The sequence below is a fragment of the Lissotriton helveticus genome, chromosome 2_1 (assembly GCF_964261635.1).
Source record: "Lissotriton helveticus chromosome 2_1, aLisHel1.1, whole genome shotgun sequence".
In the NCBI taxonomy this organism is placed as follows: Eukaryota; Metazoa; Chordata; class Amphibia; order Caudata; family Salamandridae; genus Lissotriton; species Lissotriton helveticus.
This window is the reverse complement of record NC_136059.1, coordinates 1,188,883,669-1,188,900,834: the sequence shown is the minus strand read 5'-3', so window position 1 is coordinate 1,188,900,834 and position 17,166 is coordinate 1,188,883,669. Positions and strand designations below refer to the sequence as shown.

The following is a 17,166-nucleotide window of genomic DNA, read 5'->3' as shown; positions in this document are numbered from 1 at the left end:
AAAGTCAATTAGATTGACCCTGTCGAGATACCACCCCAGTAACGGTACTCACCGGGCAGCAAGAATGGAAGGCCTCGGACTGGACTGGACTGCTACGACGACGGACGACGAACTTCGGACTTCAGTTACGGGTGGACCTCCGGATACCTCGGACCTTGGACTCTTGGCTTGGGCTCTGGTCGGGACTCGCCGCGTTCCTCCACCGTCTCGTCTGGATGCTGGACCGCCTCCTCCGTCTCCTCCGTGGGCCTGAGGGATACTTGAGCAGAAATATCTGCCACTGCGCAGAAGAGTTCCGTCACGACTGCAGAGGGTCAGGGGGTCGGCGTGGCTTCACCGACGCGTGGGGAAAGGGCAAGTCCCTATTCGGGCGCCATTATGTGGTATATAAATAAATAATACCGGATCTATTTTTGAATGAATGAATGAATAACAGATAGCTCAATAAAATAAGAGTCAAGATTCGAGGTAGTGGGAGTTTTGCAGGTTTATTACAGCATAAAGGACAGGGACAGGATAACCTGCATAGGAACAGAATGGCAAGGACTAGCATGGCCCGGCAGCTGCCGGGGACAGGATCTGGAATGGCTAGCTCTAACTTTTAATAACAATACATGAGCATATATACATAACGCAAACACATAGCATTACATTGCAATGGGCGTAACAGTGGGTGGAGCAGTAGGTGTGACGCGTAGCAGTCGCGAAAGATAAGGGTGAGAAGAAGGTGTAACAGGGCGTATACATAGACATGTGATGCAAACGTAACAGAATATGTCATGAATGGGCGGAAACCATGGAGGGGGCTACCTAAGGAGCCGGGACCTCTAACCTAATGGTGCGCGCAAACTGGCAATGACGTATCACTAGGAGAAGCTGGGGGCTATGAACTCTGTGCTAGGAGCAGAGACTAAAGTCTGGAGGGTCGGAGCGACATGTACCTAAACCCTATCTAGTATCTGATGTTTAGGGAACATGTTGATATAAACTAGAAGTCAGGAGGGGAAAGGCTAACAGACTCTAAGACTGAAGCATGCATTATTCTTCATGTAGTGCGTGATGAAGAATATTAAATGACCATTAAATACAGTATTTCTCTTAACATGGAGCCCTAAAGGCTAGACAATGACGGAAACTATTGATGCGATCCAGTAGCTTAGGAATGCAGGGAAGGAGGGCTGAACTGATAACTGGAATCATAACATAGTCTTGGCAGACTTAGAGGCAGAGCCAAGCTGCACCGGGCACTGCGAGGCAGGAAGTAAGTGAAGGGTCGAGGATACAGGTGGGGGCTGTATCCCTCCTCAGCGAGGCTTCAGGAGACAGGAGCTGAATCTGATGTCCAGGCCCTTTTGAGGCCTGGAAACGGGGACTTTACAATATAATAACGTGCACACTGGGAAACGTGGCAACGTAGCTTTACATAGGCCTGATACTCGTGTTATTCACGAGGACTGAAAACTGACATACTAGAGGTGGACACAACTGTAATTGCGTCTTTAATCGAACATGGGGAGTACATATACATATTAATCATGCACACATAACATATGATGGATGACATGTAGGGACACAGAACATGGCAAAATTTACTTTTCCACATAGGCCTGAAGGGCACAGAAGATCATTAGACCGTGACAAGTTGTCCTAGAGGCGTTCTAATTTAATTAAATTCTTAGGTGATCAGTATATGGCCCCGTAGAGTGATAGGTGCAGTGTTGAATTGATTGCTAGCAGTATAAGGTGACATGAGGGGCGATATAAGCCCCACAAAAGATTTCTCTACACCTCTGGAGCAGTCGGAGGGCTGCAAGAATGCAATGAATACAAATAATCAAATTGAAATAAATAGGAATTTAGGCTGTGAAAGGCTTCTTCCTATATTCCCTCAGTTCCTCCGGCCTTCGGTGCTGCCATTGTAATTTTAGATGTCTCATTACTGGGCTTAAATTCCTTCCTACAGATGATACACGAGGATGAAGTTGCTTCTTCTATCAAAGTTTGACCTTTTTCAACAAAACAGTTCCTCATTAAGACAACTATAGACAAAAATGTCCTCTAGTGGCACAAGAGGTAACAAGAGGGTGCCAGATGATTGTAACAGGCCTAAATTGCTAGGCTATGAAGAGTACCCAAACTGCAAATTCTCATTTTTCTGCGGCTCTGAAATTCCTTGCGCTGTTCCTGAAACAGACTATTGTAGAAGAACCTGATGTTCTGGGGGATTTTTGGAGAGACAATTTGAAATATTTACTCAGCTTTCTGTTTTTTGTCTTTCTCAGACTTCTGCCCTACTTTCTACTCACTATGCACTTGGAACCTGCATCATTGTTGGCGTGTCTCCAAAATCATCGCAGATCTCTTTCGACCCTATGCTGATGCTCTGCGGACGCACTCTGAAAGGAGCCTGCTTCGGAGGTACAATCTGATGAAATAAAATATCTTATTGGGCGAAATCTAGACTGCAAACATTGTGCCCTTTTCTTTTTACATAAATTGTGCTCGTGGCAAAAGTGGCAGGTTAGGGAGAACCTACCATGTTTTTCCCACTGTTGCAATTAATTTGGTAATACAGAAGGGGCCGGGGGCCTGTTCTATGAAACCAAGTGCACTAACACAAATCATGTGAAAACAGTATCTATGAAGCGGGTTTTCTTATGGAATCAGGTAGTGGAGGGAGGAAGAGCAATGTCACAATCAAAATGGGGGTTGTGCATGGGTGTATGTCGGTGTGTTTCAGAGTTTCTGTACATTTGTTTGTGCGGGAGGATCCGAGGCTTCTTGATGCATGGTAATATTAAGTTGCCTATAAGAGAGATGTCTGTGGCACATTATGACATTGACTGACTTACACGTGAGACACTTGCGACAAATCATGGCATTTGAATGGATAGATTGAGGGCCTCATGGGGACCATCATGTAATTGACTGGCTGGTTGGTGGATCCTTAGGGCACCACATGCTGTTGACTAGCATATGGTAAAATGCTCTGGCACACCATCTATTTAAGTGGAGTCTGTTCTGTTATCAACGTTTTTTGTAGCACCTTTTGCCATTATTATGACATTGTTGCACTTTCTTGAATTAGGCAACCTTATTGTACAGTTCCAGCATGTCAATCCACCAGTTGAATGTGGCTGGTTGTAAATCATTAGTAGACATTTCTTTGCTAAAAGCCTATTTAGCTAATGGTTGTGTTAGTCAAAGTAAGATGAGGTAAATCCAGCTTGATCCAGAAGGGAGTATGTCTGTACCAAAGCCCTTCGCGGGTTTTCCCTGAGCTGGGCGTTTGATTATGGAGCAACAGTCTGAATAGACTGCTTCAAGGCTGGAATATATTTATGGTGTGATGTGCATGTGAGAGGTAGCATGCTTAATGCTCATTTTAGCTAAATGATTATAAAATATATGTAAGTGCAGTGAGGAAAAGTGCTATTCACTTCTCAACACTTTGACAAATATATGGCTTTGGTGCCTAGTTGTGTACCAGATAGGAGTTATTTCTGCTTAGTGAGTTTTTTTTACGGGAAAGGAAATTATAGGTGTTACTGGGAAAGTGTTGTGTAGTGGGTACTCTTGGGTAGAAAGTGCTGGTGAGTGTTCAATCACAGTCGGGCATGTGTGAGCGGGTGTTTCTACACTGTACTGTTGTGGTACTTCAAGGTGTATCTTGGTTTTGACAATAGCTTACTTACCCCACCACTGTGCCGTGTCGCATGCATGTCAGGATAATGTCATGGAAGGCCTATTGATATTCTATGGCTGGAGAAGCAAGGTAGTAAATAATATCAAAAAGGGGGAGTGAAGAGGTGGTTCTCAACGGCACCAAGGTGGGCGCATCCTCCTCTCCTGAAAGTACAGTTTATCAACAGGTCCACCTCACGTTGAGTTAGTGTGTATCCTGATGTTCATGGAATACACAATGTGTGTTAAAATACCCCCCACACACCAAAAGGGCCCTTGGTGTCATGCTTCATCATTGGGGTCTTCCCGCCCCGCTGCGGGACGGGGCAGTGCTGCGACAAGCGACTACGCTGGAGCACCTTTTTATGTAGGTGCTATGTGAGTGAATTGGAGTGAGTGTCAGTAGGGTCAGGGGTGATATATAAAAGTGATGTTAAAAAATACCTGGCCTGGTGGTAGAAAACTTTTTAATAAACACTGGCTGGTATTGTTAAAAAAAAAGTGATTCGGAGAGATAAAGCAAGTTAATGGGCTTACTCTCCTGTGCGGGTCAACATGTTTCGGGGCACCATGCCCCTTCGTCAGGACCGGGGTCAGATCCCCCTGTCACTCACTAATGTTTTACCACAAAAATGTTTAAATATTAAGGTGTATGTACAGAGGTGTGTGATAATATTCTCATTATCAATGTGTATAGATATATAGTTTATATTTATACGTTTCCCTAGCTCTATCAGAAGTCCTGATGTAGTAAGCTTAGGGAGGATGGAGTCAGTGCCCCATGAGCCAAGTCAGGACAAAGGGTATTTGAGGGTCCAATCAACCCCCAGCACGTCAGTGCTTCCTCCTTCGTCCGTCACACACCTCTGTACATACACCTCAATATTTAAAATTGTTTGTGGTAAAACATTAGTGAGTGACAGGGGGATCTGACCCCGGTCCTGACGAAGGGGCATGGTGCCCCGAAACATGTTGACCCGCACAGGAGAGTAAGCCCATTAACTTGCTTTATCTCTCCGAATCACTTTTTTTTAACAATACCAGCCAGTGCTTATTAAAAAGTTTTTTCTACCACCAGGCAAGGTATTTTTTAACATCACTTTTATATATCACCCCTGACCCTACTGACACTCACTCCAATTCACTCAAATAGCACCCACATAAAAAGGTGCTCCAGCGTAGTCGCTTGTCGCAGCACTGCCCCGTCCCGCAGCGGGGCGGGAAGACCCGAATGATGAAGCATGACACCAAGGGCCCTTTTGGTGTGTGAGGGGTATTTTAACACACATTGCGTATTCCATGAACATCAGGATACACACTAACTCAACGTGAGGTGGACCTTGTTGAGAAGCAAGGTAGACCAAGCAGAACTCAGCATTTTAGAATCATCATATCTTCTCTCATAATAGAGCAGAGCACATAGTATAAAACAATGTGGGCTTAAGACACAACAGTGCATGGCATACGTTTGTTATAGGAATACATAAACACAACTATTTTGGCAAGCAAAGATAATTGCAACATTCACACATCAATTGTATTTAAGCAGCATATGCAGAACAACAAATACAAAGAGAGACAGCATATACGCAGTCACACATACAGTAGCAGTCTACGTGCATGCTGTTACGCATGCACATACAGGTGGATTTTAAGGGATATTTTAACCTAAACAATGCCAAATAACATTAAATCTCCTATCCAAAGTAACGCTGAAAACCCTCTTTTGTGAAATTCTGGTGACCTATCAATAGCTTTTGACCTTCCAGCCATACACGTATACCAAATCCCATCCTCCACAAGCTCTGTTCCTTTTTCCAGTTCTTCTCCAGTTGTTTCTCCTATTATTTTTAAAATTATATTGCTATTCTGTTCTAACTGTATTCCCTTTCTAATCTAGTATTCACTTTAATTCCCTTCCAAATTCTTCCTCTTGTGTTTGCTTTTCTCATTTTGTTTCTGTTCTCTTCCCAGTTCTGTTTACTATTCCTCTTTTTCCACCCTCTTTGCAAGCACTTCCCATACACCATTCAAACCTCTTTACAAACCTCTGTTCATCATGTTTCCAATTCCTCTTCAAGTCATTTTTAAAGCCTCATTTCAGAATATATTAATTATCTTCCAAATTCTCTGTCTTTCCCAAAATTCTTTCTCCATTGCCAACTCAACCACCATCATTCTCACTTGCCTACTTCACTATCTCTCATTTTGCTATCACTATTTTCATCTCGATACCAATTTCTACTTCATGCCCAATTTCCTCCCCCATTCAAGTTTCTGCCCCCCAATTCTGTTTTTCCAATGTTTTCCTTACCCTGTTTCTCCATCCACAAATATCATTCACCAGTTGATGATGGAAAGAAAACGCCTTGTGGAGGTATCAATGGAAAAGCAAATTAGTAACTGATCTCGGAAATTTTCCAGGTAAGTAGGTAGCTTTCACTCTTCCTTAGCATCCCTTTCCCTGGATCCATCAGTTCAATCAGCTTCCCTGTACCCTCTTACTCCAATTTGCAGGGCAATCTGGTAATATAGATAAACACCCATCATACCAAACCAAACATTTTTTCTGCAGTGCTTGCAACCTATGTGTCACCTAGAACCCTTCTCTCCATGTGCTAAAAGACTTAATACTCTTCCTGTTCCCCCTACCACCACTTACCCCCAGTGCTTAATTTGTAGAAGAATATGTGCTATTGCCCAAAGTTCTGCTCAGAAGCTCGCAGCAGGCACTGGCCACCAAAAACCAAGGCTGGTAGTCTGGAATTAAACTTGTGCCTTTTTAATTGGCTACCAGACACTCCTTGCCCCTTTATCTCATTCAACCTGAATTTGAGAGGGTTTTTCTGTCCTCGTCCTCCTTCTTTCCCCTTAGTGCGTTTTCCCGCTCTTGTTCTCGGGAAATAACCAATAAGGAAATAATAAGTGCCGGTCCACAAAAATTGAGTGGAGGTGGCTCCTCCTGGCATCCACTGTCTCAAATTAAGTGCTTCTTACCCATTATATTTTCACCACATTTGTTTTTGACCTCCTTCTAAAACATCTAAAGTTCTGTTTCCCACAACCCTAGCCCTTTGATATCTTCAAAAACTCGCCCTCAAACTTTAAATAAGGTTCTTTCCCTCCTGTTGTGGGAGAATCATGTAAAAAAAACGCTGCTACACCTATAAGTGGTTTGCTACTCACACTATTGCCTTGGCTCCTCCTACAAAAAGATCAGAACCTCAGAACTCCTCACCCTAAAACACTATTTCACCTAACTTACCAGTAGTCCTTAAAAATTACTGCCAACTTTTAGGTCTGTTAAAAATGACCAACATCTCAGACTCCCAGTGAACCTCCAAACCCCCAGACCCATTCACTTTTGCCTAATTTCCTTCAACTCCAGCCACATGTGCCTGTGCTGCCTTAGCTACATATGCAAAAAGAACAAATGATGGACAGAATGCATAACAATGTCATACATTCACACCAGTACAGAGATCAGGGCCTAAATCCATCGTTTTTTTGCTCACCATGCCATTCCAGTTTGGACCCAGACATATGCAAATCAGTCTTGTCCCTGCGCCCAATGGGAACAGTCCAGCCCGAACTGCCAGGCCAGGTCCTCCTGGACTGGAAACAAGCATCTTAGGACCAGTTTCGGACTTTCAGCCCTCATCAGCCAGGATAGCTTGAATCCAGTGGCATGGAGAGCATGCGACCCACTTCTGGGCATACCTGTCCACTCAGGGTGACAAATGCAAAAAGAACAATTGATGGACAGAATGCAGAACAATGTCATTCATTCCCCCAGTACAGAGATATGGACCTGAATCCATCGTTTTTTTGCTCACCAGGCCATTCCAGTTTGGACCCAGGCATATGCAAATAATCTGGTCCTGGGCTCACTGTGCCACTGAATTCAAGCTATCCTGGCTGATGAGAGGTGAAACCCTGAAACCGGTCCTAGGATGCTTGTTTCCAGTCCAGGGAGGACCTGGCTTGGCAGTTCCAGCTGGACCGTTCCCATGAGGCACAAGGTCAAGACTGATTTGCACATGGCCAGGTCTAAACTGGGGTGGCATGGTGAGCAAAAGAATGATGGATTTAACCCAGATCTCTTGACTGGGGGTGAATGTTTTGATTTGTTCTGCATTCAGTCCATCAATTGTGTGTCTTTTGCCTTAGCTACATATGCACTATAATGGTCCTGTACATGTAAGAACATCCTGTATGTAAGGCCAAGCAATCATGTAAAATGGAAATTGTTATCCAACCACCTCTGGCACCAAGTCATGGATGCCTGCCTGCATGAGAGACTGAAAACATCCACAGTGTTCTGGAGCACCAAAACTATTTGGCATTCCAGTGTATTTGTCCCTGAGACCTTACTCATCCCTGACCAGCTATCTATTATCTGTACCACTGCCATATCTTACACTACAACTTTCTTGAGCAAGGTTTCACAGAACTGGAATAAAATTAGGCCTCACTTCATCTTAATGTAACAGATAATCAAATTAAATCGCCATAATGTGTGTGAGAATACAAAAAAAGAATGATGTACGATGGCAAAAATGAAAAAGGAAAAGTAGTATCATACAAAGAAAATGTGAATGAAACATGGAGTCACTGGTCAAAAAACAGAACCCACTATGTTCTTAGGAAATCACCCTCTAATGGATCATCTGCTTAGAGATCTCTTTAAATTGCCCCAGTGTGGAAGACTGAAAGACTGCCCCAGTGCCGAAATAGCCATACAACGTGAGCAAATTAAAACAAACCAAAAGCCCTACTTTGTCCACCTCATTCTTCCTCTCAAATAATCCAGACACACAACCACCATTTTCTTGTTTGCCTGCAACCTGTCCATTAATTTACATCCATTCCTATCCTAACCCCTTTCATTCTTAGACATACGTATCCTATTTCTTCAGCGCAGTTCCATATCGAAGACTAAAAAGCATACTGTTAAATGTAAAATTTCCAATTCTGCCCTCCTCACGTCTCTGGGTTAAATAAAAGCAAGACTCGCTGCCTGCAACACCCTCTGACATAAACCACAAGCAACCATTGTCATGCTAAAACCCGCCTTTGGCAACCTTGCCTACCAGTTCCACTCACCATATCACAAATACCCTTTCAAAAAGACTTTCAGAGTACAATCTTGGGTTGCTGTGAACCACTGGGATACAAACATGTAATGGTCCCAATGCCCAACTCCATTGTTCCAGACTACAATCTTCAACCCATGATGAAGCCTCAGTCTGTGGTATTTGTAGCCATGCTTCACCTTGCTCTCTATCCCCAATAACAGCCCTTTACTTAGGGTCCATAGACTGTCACTGTGTTTCACTTTCTACTCCTGAATTCTCCTATTCCCATCAATTTCCATCCCTTCAGTTTATCCTCCCAGCACTCTGCACCTTTCCTTCTTCTCGCATGCTAGATTTGATTTACTTTCCTTCAATTGTTCCTACCACAGAGTCCTCCATATACTCTGCTCCAGACTTTTTCCCATTACCTCAGTCCTTTTCTAGAAACTTTTCTTTCGAGCACCTATGCAGGACACTCCCCACAGTATTCTTGATACCTCTTCTGACCAGCCTTTAGCATGGCCTTGCTGCTTTAGGTGTTTTTGAGGCCTAATACGAATAAGTATATCTGCATATGTTTTAATGTCTTTCGGTTTAATATAAATTGCACGTTAATACTACACATGTGATTTTAACTATATTATTTTCATCTTTAATAAAACTACCTGCCAGCCTCCACTCTACCTTTCTTTCTTTTAGCTAGTATAACCCACCTACCCTCTTGTAGGCCATGTCTGATTATTCACATAAACATACCATTCATTCTTACTGTAGGATTCTTTCAGCTTCCGCCTAGAACCAGCTTTACTCCATCATAGTCCTAGAATAGACTTCAGCGATAGCTGTCAAGGAGGAAGCACGAGCTCCAAAACAACCTGTTGCTACTTTAGAGACACCTTGGATTCTAGTAGTCACTACCCTCTGTCATGCAAACGACGCCCGGAAATCCGGCAGATTTATACATAGGTGTACTTTATTCACCACCTCTGTCCTTCAGCCCACAAACAAGGCAAGCTGACCTCCACTCCAGGCACTACAATATCACTGACTCTGCCACATACAAAACAAGAGCTCTGATTCCCACAATAACATAACAAGGCTGACGCAGGCCCAACCACTACACAAGTACCTGATAATTACCAGGCATATCACAATGTTCACAGCTAGGATCCCCAAAGCACTGAAGAGGGTATGTACCCTATAACCCTCAGCCTGCTAAATATCCATTCCCTCCATTGCCATGAAATTTCACCCAAGTCTCGCTTCACAACTACCCGAGGCCCTTTAGCTGCCCAGCTCAGGGATGGAGATAATCATATTCAGTAGTGCCTGTTCCCCATATTAGACTATACCACTGTCCTCATAATGTAACGTTTGTGGTGAGGGGAGGCTGTTGAAGCGCGGTGAGGGAAACTGTAATTATTACGCTCACCGACATTTAAGTGATTATCTTCAGTTTATTTCATATGCTTAGTCTGTACAGAAGCCACTGATGTCAGACCTCTCCAGAATTGCTCCAACCGACTTTTTGGGAACTGTCATTTTGAAGGAACAGTGTTAAATCATACAAAAACATTCCATTCTAATGACATACTTCATACAGTATAACACAACAGAAACCAACTACCAGGAGGGCCACAATAACCCTTAAAATACATTACTTGAAGTTCTCATCTACCATGTTTTTTCGATGTACAGCTACACTATTTTTTGAAGGAGTGAGACACTGCTCATGATATCTGAATACTAACTGCAGATAGCAGAAACACATTGCATCTCCCCTGTTAAGACATCTGCACCATAATGCCTCCTGGCGTGTGGGACGACATACCACACTTAAGAAATCCCCCTGCTGTTTCATACTGCTATACATTTGTGGGAGCACAGGGTTTCTGCTGAGAACAACTTCAGAAAGCAGAAACTTTATCCAGTCTTATTTATTTCCACCAATATAACATAACATAACATAATAGCACAGCTTAGCGCAGCTCTCACACCTTAAACAGCCAACAGTCTTTTCCACTTATTTAGAGATCCACTGTTGTCATGGTAGATTTGCTTGGTACATGACACCTAGTGGAACCCCACTGAGCCAATGAAGTTTAAGACTAAACAAGTTATACCAGTTTCTCTTCACTTACCCATCAATCATAAACCCGATGTACAGGTTGATGGATCTTTGATATCGACAGAGATGTAAGGAGCTGAAGTCAATATAAAGCATCATCAACTATGATTTTTGTTTTTATTCAGTCAATAAAGAGAGTCAGTGTTAGGTATAGGGTTTTATTTTCAAATCTTTTAGATTGTTATCCTTTATTAAGGTGTTATTTTCCAAGTCTCTCTATTGAAAGTTAATATAACCAATCAATCGATATTTTATAATGAAGTAAATCAATATATTAATCAATAGTGCAATCGATACAATAATAATGCAACAAGCATGTTCCATAAAGAATCTCTCCTATTTTATATAAATCAAACCTGAATGCGAGAAGAAATAAAGGTGTCAGTTCAGATACCTATGTAGGGTTCTTGATGAGAGAATCAAGCATAAGCATGAAGCTCTAGCATATTAACCTGGAAAACATTGTCAGCTGTAGTAAGAGCAGATCATGAAATTAGCTTCTCAAGAGGAGAAGTCTAAGAAAACTCAGCAAAGAGACTCCTCTAAGAGAGCCTAGAATAAGGGATGCCCACTTACTGCTCATAGTCTAAGGAAAGGAATGAATGAAAGTCTCAATCAATCTCTGCTCACTCTGAAAGCAATATAAGTACACACACTAGTATAAATACACATATTCTGTGTTGTAACATTAATATTCTTTCTTTTCCACATTTACCAATAAGATTTCAGCACGCTCCTGGTAACAGATTTACTCCCCATCTTTTCACCAGAATACAATGGTCTTTTACCTATGTCTTCTTGAATATTGCGGCACATCCTTTTTTTGTTTTCCAAAATCTCCTTCCCGCGAATCATCCTCCCTGTCATCTGCATCATTTGCAGTGAGAATTGTTGCAGCACTGGACTAACCCTCTTCTCATTATTATCTAATGGACCATTTTTGCTGACTGAGAAGTAAATGGAGTTAGCATTTAATCAAACAATCTTGTTAACAGTGCAACCCATTTGACCACACAATAAGGACCAGGAATCAGTGACTATACTTAAGAAGGTTTATTACAAAATAGTAGTCAGGTTAAGGTACAAAAATCTTAAAACCATGATGTAAAGCTACAGAATAATGGCCACCCAACCTCCTACAGAAGTTCGGGCGTACCAGAATAAAGCAGACAAGAAGTTCAGTCATAGCAATACAAAAGATCAATAACTATACATGGGTAAAGTCTAAAGTCATCTATGTTAAATACAACTAAGATGATGGTTTAAAACGTTAAAAGGATCTAAGAAATGAGGGAAATGCGGAAAAAGAAGAAAATGTGGGAAAGTGCAGAAAGGTGTCAGCATTTCAGAAGCTCAGTCAAGAGTCTTCTTAGGGCAGGGAAATGAGTGTTATCCTAAGTCACACTTCTGCAAGAGTCAAAGGGAAAGCTTAGAGGTTTAAACCGCTTTGAGCTGTGCTGACACCCTTTACCTGGCCCTTTGGTCTTCCGATATCCTACAGCGTCTCCCTGCTTTCAAGGAATCCCTTAGCGCCTCGCCGGACCCGCTTCGCGGGTCCCGCAGTGCTTTTGACTTGCTGAAGCTGCTGGGCCATTTGGGAGCATTCTGTGGAGGAATGTGGGCAGGCGACAGCGTCGGCGGGGCTGCGAGCACACAGGCAGGGACTCCAGTGTCCAGGAGTCCCTGCGCGCCCGATCTACTACACCTGGGCTGCTCTCCCCGCTGGCCACGCCCCCGCCAACGGATTGAAATACAGGCTTGCTCTTCAGTATATTGGGACCGCTTTGAGCTCTGCTGACACCCTTTACCTGGCCCTTTGGTCTTCCGATATCCTACAGCGTCTCCCTGCTTTCAAGGAATCCCTTAGCGCCTCGCCGGACCCGCTTCGCGGGTCCCGCAGCGCTTTTGACTTGCTGAAGCTGCTGGGCCATTTGGGAGCATTCTGTGGAGGAACGCGGGCAGGCGACAGCGTCAGCGGGGCTGCGAGCACACAGGCAGGGACTCCAGTGTCCAGGAGTCCCTGCACGCCCGATCTACTACACCTGGGCTGCTCTCCCCGCTGGCCACGCCCCCGCCAACGGATTGAAATACAGGCTTGCTCTTCAGTATATTGGGACCGCTTTGAGCTGTGCTGACACCCTTTACCTGGCCCTTTGGTCTTCCGATATCCTACAGCGTCTCCCTGCTTTCAAGGAATCCCTTAGCGCTTCGCGGGTCCCGCAGCGCTTTTGACTTGCTGAAGCTGCTGGGCCATTTGGCAGCATTCTGTGGAGGAACGCGGGCAGGCGACAGCGTCGGCGGGGCTGCGAGCACACAGGCAGGAACTCCAGTGTCCAGGAGTCCCTGCGCGCCCGATCTACTACACCTGGGCTGCTCTCCCCACTGGCCACGCCCCCGCCAACGGATTGAAATACAGGCTTGCTCTTCAGTATATTGGGACCGCTTTGAGCTGTGCTGACACCCTTTACCTGGCCCTTTGGTCTTCCGATATCCTACAGCGTCTCCCTGCTTTCAAGGAATCCCTTAGCGCCTCGCCGGACCCGCTTCGCGGGTCCCGCAGCGCTTTTGACTTGCAGAAGCTGCTGGGCCATTTGGGAGCATTCTGTGGAGGAACGCCGGCAGGCGACAGCGTCGGCGGGGCTGCGAGCACACAGGCAGAGACTTCAGTGTCCAGGAGTCCCTGCGCGCCCGATCTACTACACCTGGGCTGCTCTCCCCGCTGGCCACGCCCACCCGCCTATCAGCCTATGAGCCTGCTGTATTTCTGTTCAAAGGCGACCTGTGCTACCGCTTCGCGGGAGCGTGCCGGGAGAAGCCCGGGACAAGGGCGGGACCGTCTGTGGCCGTCCGGGGCCGAGGGAGGCCGGGCTGGGCCAGCCCTCTGACACTGACCATACTGGTTTATATTGCACTAAGAAAGGGTTCTGTCGAATAAGTGCTAGACTTGGAACTCCGTAAAAGGGTTGGTGACTTTAAAACATGTCTGTATATCCAGGTAGTATAGTCCTGATGACCCAAACGGACGAGCCTGGACCCGCAGTTATTGGCCCCCTAGACAAATACTTTAATCGGACCACACAGGACATTGATAAAGAGATAACGCTTGCAGAGAGGCGGGCAGAGCGTAGATTGTCTATTGAACTTCTTAAAAATCCTGGAGACAAATGCTCAGCTCAAATATATCCTGCATTGGTAACGCCTTTGTCATCTTTAAACCTGCCTGTTGTAGCTGAAATATGTCACGATGTAACTATTAATAAGGGGAACCAGGGTATTGTAGCTGAACCAACATCTTCCTGTGTGAGTCATATTGACCCTATAATATGCTCATCTGAAATACGTGCCCCGGTTCCTGTGCCCCAATTAAAATCAGGTTCAAAAAGAAAAAGGAGTACCGCACCTAGAAAATGTAATACTTCTAAACCCCCACACAAACTTAGGAAAGTGAGCAAAAAAATGTGCCCCAGTAAGGCTGTCACTGAAGTAAGTCGTAGTGGGGAAAGTATACAAGAGGGTGATGTTGTTGTACTGGATAATCTGGATTCTAGTATTGCTAATTCTCCGGACACTGGCTTGGTAATGGCCGGTACATCACAACTTCCTAGCAACCTGTTACTAGATCTAGAAAGGCTGCTAAGGTCAATTTTACTTCCAATAGAGGAACGAATTAGCAAACTATCTGACCGGCTAGATCGTTTTGAGCAGGCAACATTAGATAATTTCTTTTCAACAAAGGCACTCATAAAAACCCAAGTAAGGCTAGTTGAAAGTAGCAAGCCCAAGAATAATACACAATGCATACCGGAGGATAAGGGACGAAGGTTACAAACTAATTCTCCAGTGCCACCTAAGTCGGGTAGTGCAGCAGGGAAGAGACCATCCAAGCCTCTTGACTTAGTTACACCAGGCTCTATCAACAATTGCTCTAATATTACAATTACGTCCCAGACTGCGGGGCAATCAATGCCGCTTAGTTTAAATCCGTTGCCCAGTGAGGGTGTAGGGGGCAACGTGTGTTCTGGCACAGGTACTGCTCTACCAACCGTCCCATCAACTAGCAATCAGCCCCCAGTAAGCAAACCTGCACTTTGCCCTGCCCCCATAGTTTTCAAACCGTCCCTACCAGCCTTGACAAAGCAACCTCAAAAGAAACCCCAAATGAACCTTACCCCTGATTCCTTTCCCTATGTAGCTGTCCTTACTAATGTTCCACCACTTTTAATGGGACAGAGAGAAACCTTCCAGATGCTCAAAAATAAGGTTATGCACTGGTTAAGGGTGAACCGGCCTCTACCAGGGGAAGTGGATGGATTAATATTGGGGGTGAGGAGAATAGAATGGATAGGTTGTACCCCCAAAAGTTTGGGAGGGGACTTTATTGTGGTCAACTTTCAAGATTCAAGGGTGGCAGGATGGATAACAAAATTGGGATGGGGCATAAACAATGGAGGAATCAACATTGTTGATCTTACTTTCTTCTACCCACGACCTATTAGTGTCCTGACTGGTCTGCTTAATGAGCAAACTTGTCCCCCTAATCCCCCACGGTCAAGGATTTACCCACCTGTTCCGTCGTTCCAGTGCCAAAACAATCTTACTGGCCCGAACTGTAACTTTTCGGTTGGATGGCAAGATCCAGGTTGGGGATGTTGACAAACCTTTTATCATATGAATTTTGGTGGAATGGTAAACAGCATGAATCAACAAGGGGATTCTAATGACCCTGATTCAAATGCTGGGGTAACGTTAGATGACACGAATATTGGTGATGATATCGCGAATTTGGAGGAAGGTTGTGGGGATGTAAGGAAAGGGGAGTTACCTATACTGACCGTACATGTTGATAATGACATGGATGGAGGTAGTACAAGGACTAGTGAGAGACCTGTCGGGATTGATGCAAGCTTAGAGAATATACAACCATGTTCTTTAACAAATGTAGTATGTGAGGAAGGGTTTAGTCCTGGGAAATTGCTATCTTGGAATATTGCTGGGTTGTATAGCAAGTCTGAATTACAAACCTGGGTAGACTTTATTAACGGGTTCGACGTTTCCTTCCCAGTGTAAGAATTGGCTTTTGTAGTCTGGTCTGCCCTGTTCCCATGATGCACTGGGCCAGGGACAGACTAATTTGCATACAGCCAGGTTCTGAAACTGGGATGGTGCAATGAGCTAAAAAACGGTGTTGGATCTAGCCCTGATCTCTTGACTGGGTGAGAGTACTCTGCTTAATTCAGAGACTCTGTCCATCACCACCCCTTGTTGTAAATAATTTTGTCCACCCTAAGCGTGGAAGGGTATACTCAGATGTGAGTCCCTTGCTCATTGCACCATCAGGATTCAGGCAAGCCGGGCCGAAGACGGCTGTAATGCCAGAAACCGGTCCCCGGAAGCTTGTTTCATTCCCAGTGTAAGAATTGGCTTTTGTAGTCTGGTCTGCCCTGTTCCCATGATGCACTGGGCCAGGGACAGACTAATTTACATACAGCCAGGTTCTGAAACTGGGATGGTGCAATGAGCTAAAAAACGGTGTTGGATCTAGCCCTGATCTCTTGACTGGGTGAGAGTACTCTGCTTAATTCAGAGACTCTGTCCATCACCACCCCTTGTTGTAAATAATTTTGTCCACCCTAAGCGTGGAAGGGTATACTCAGATGTGAGTCCCTTGCTCATTGCACCATCAGGATTCAGGCAAGCCGGGCCGAAGACGGCTGTAATGCCAGAAACCGGTCCCCGGAAGCTTGTTTCCTTCCCAGTGTAAGAATTGGCTTTTGTAGTCTGGTCTGCCCTGTTCCCATGATGCACTGGGCCAGGGACAGACTAATTTGCATACAGCCAGGTTCTGAAACTGGGATGGTGCAATGAGCTAAAAAACGGTGTTGGATCTAGCCCTGATCTCTTGACTGGGTGAGAGTACTCTGCTTAATTCAGAGACTCTGTCCATCACCACCCCTTGTTGTAAATAAAGGGGTAACGTTAGATGACACGAATATTGGTGATGATATCGCGAATTTGGAGGAAGGTTGTGGGGATGTAAGGAAAGGGGAGTTACCTATACTGACCGTACATGTTGATAATGACATGGATGGCGGTAGTACAAGGACTAGTGAGAGACCTGTCGGGATTGATGCAAGCTTAGAGAATATACAACCATGTTCTTTAACAAATGTAGTATGTGAGGAAGGGTTTAGTCCTGGGAAATTGCTATCTTGGAATATTGCTGGGTTGTATAGCAAGTCTGAATTACAAACCTGGGTAGACTTTATTAACGGGTTC

General features: G+C 44.6%; 1 protein-coding gene across 1 annotated transcript in view; it reads left to right on the top strand.

Moving 5' to 3' along the window:
* The window catches only part of LOC144818544 (alcohol dehydrogenase 1-like), a 357,072-nt gene that overhangs the window by 315,557 nt on the left and 24,349 nt on the right, over positions 1-17,166 (top strand). The window contains exon 7 of the mRNA XM_078676065.1: positions 2,283-2,418. Within this exon, the coding sequence (XP_078532191.1) occupies positions 2,283-2,418 (136 nt within the window). The remainder of the gene's footprint in view (positions 1-2,282; positions 2,419-17,166) is intronic.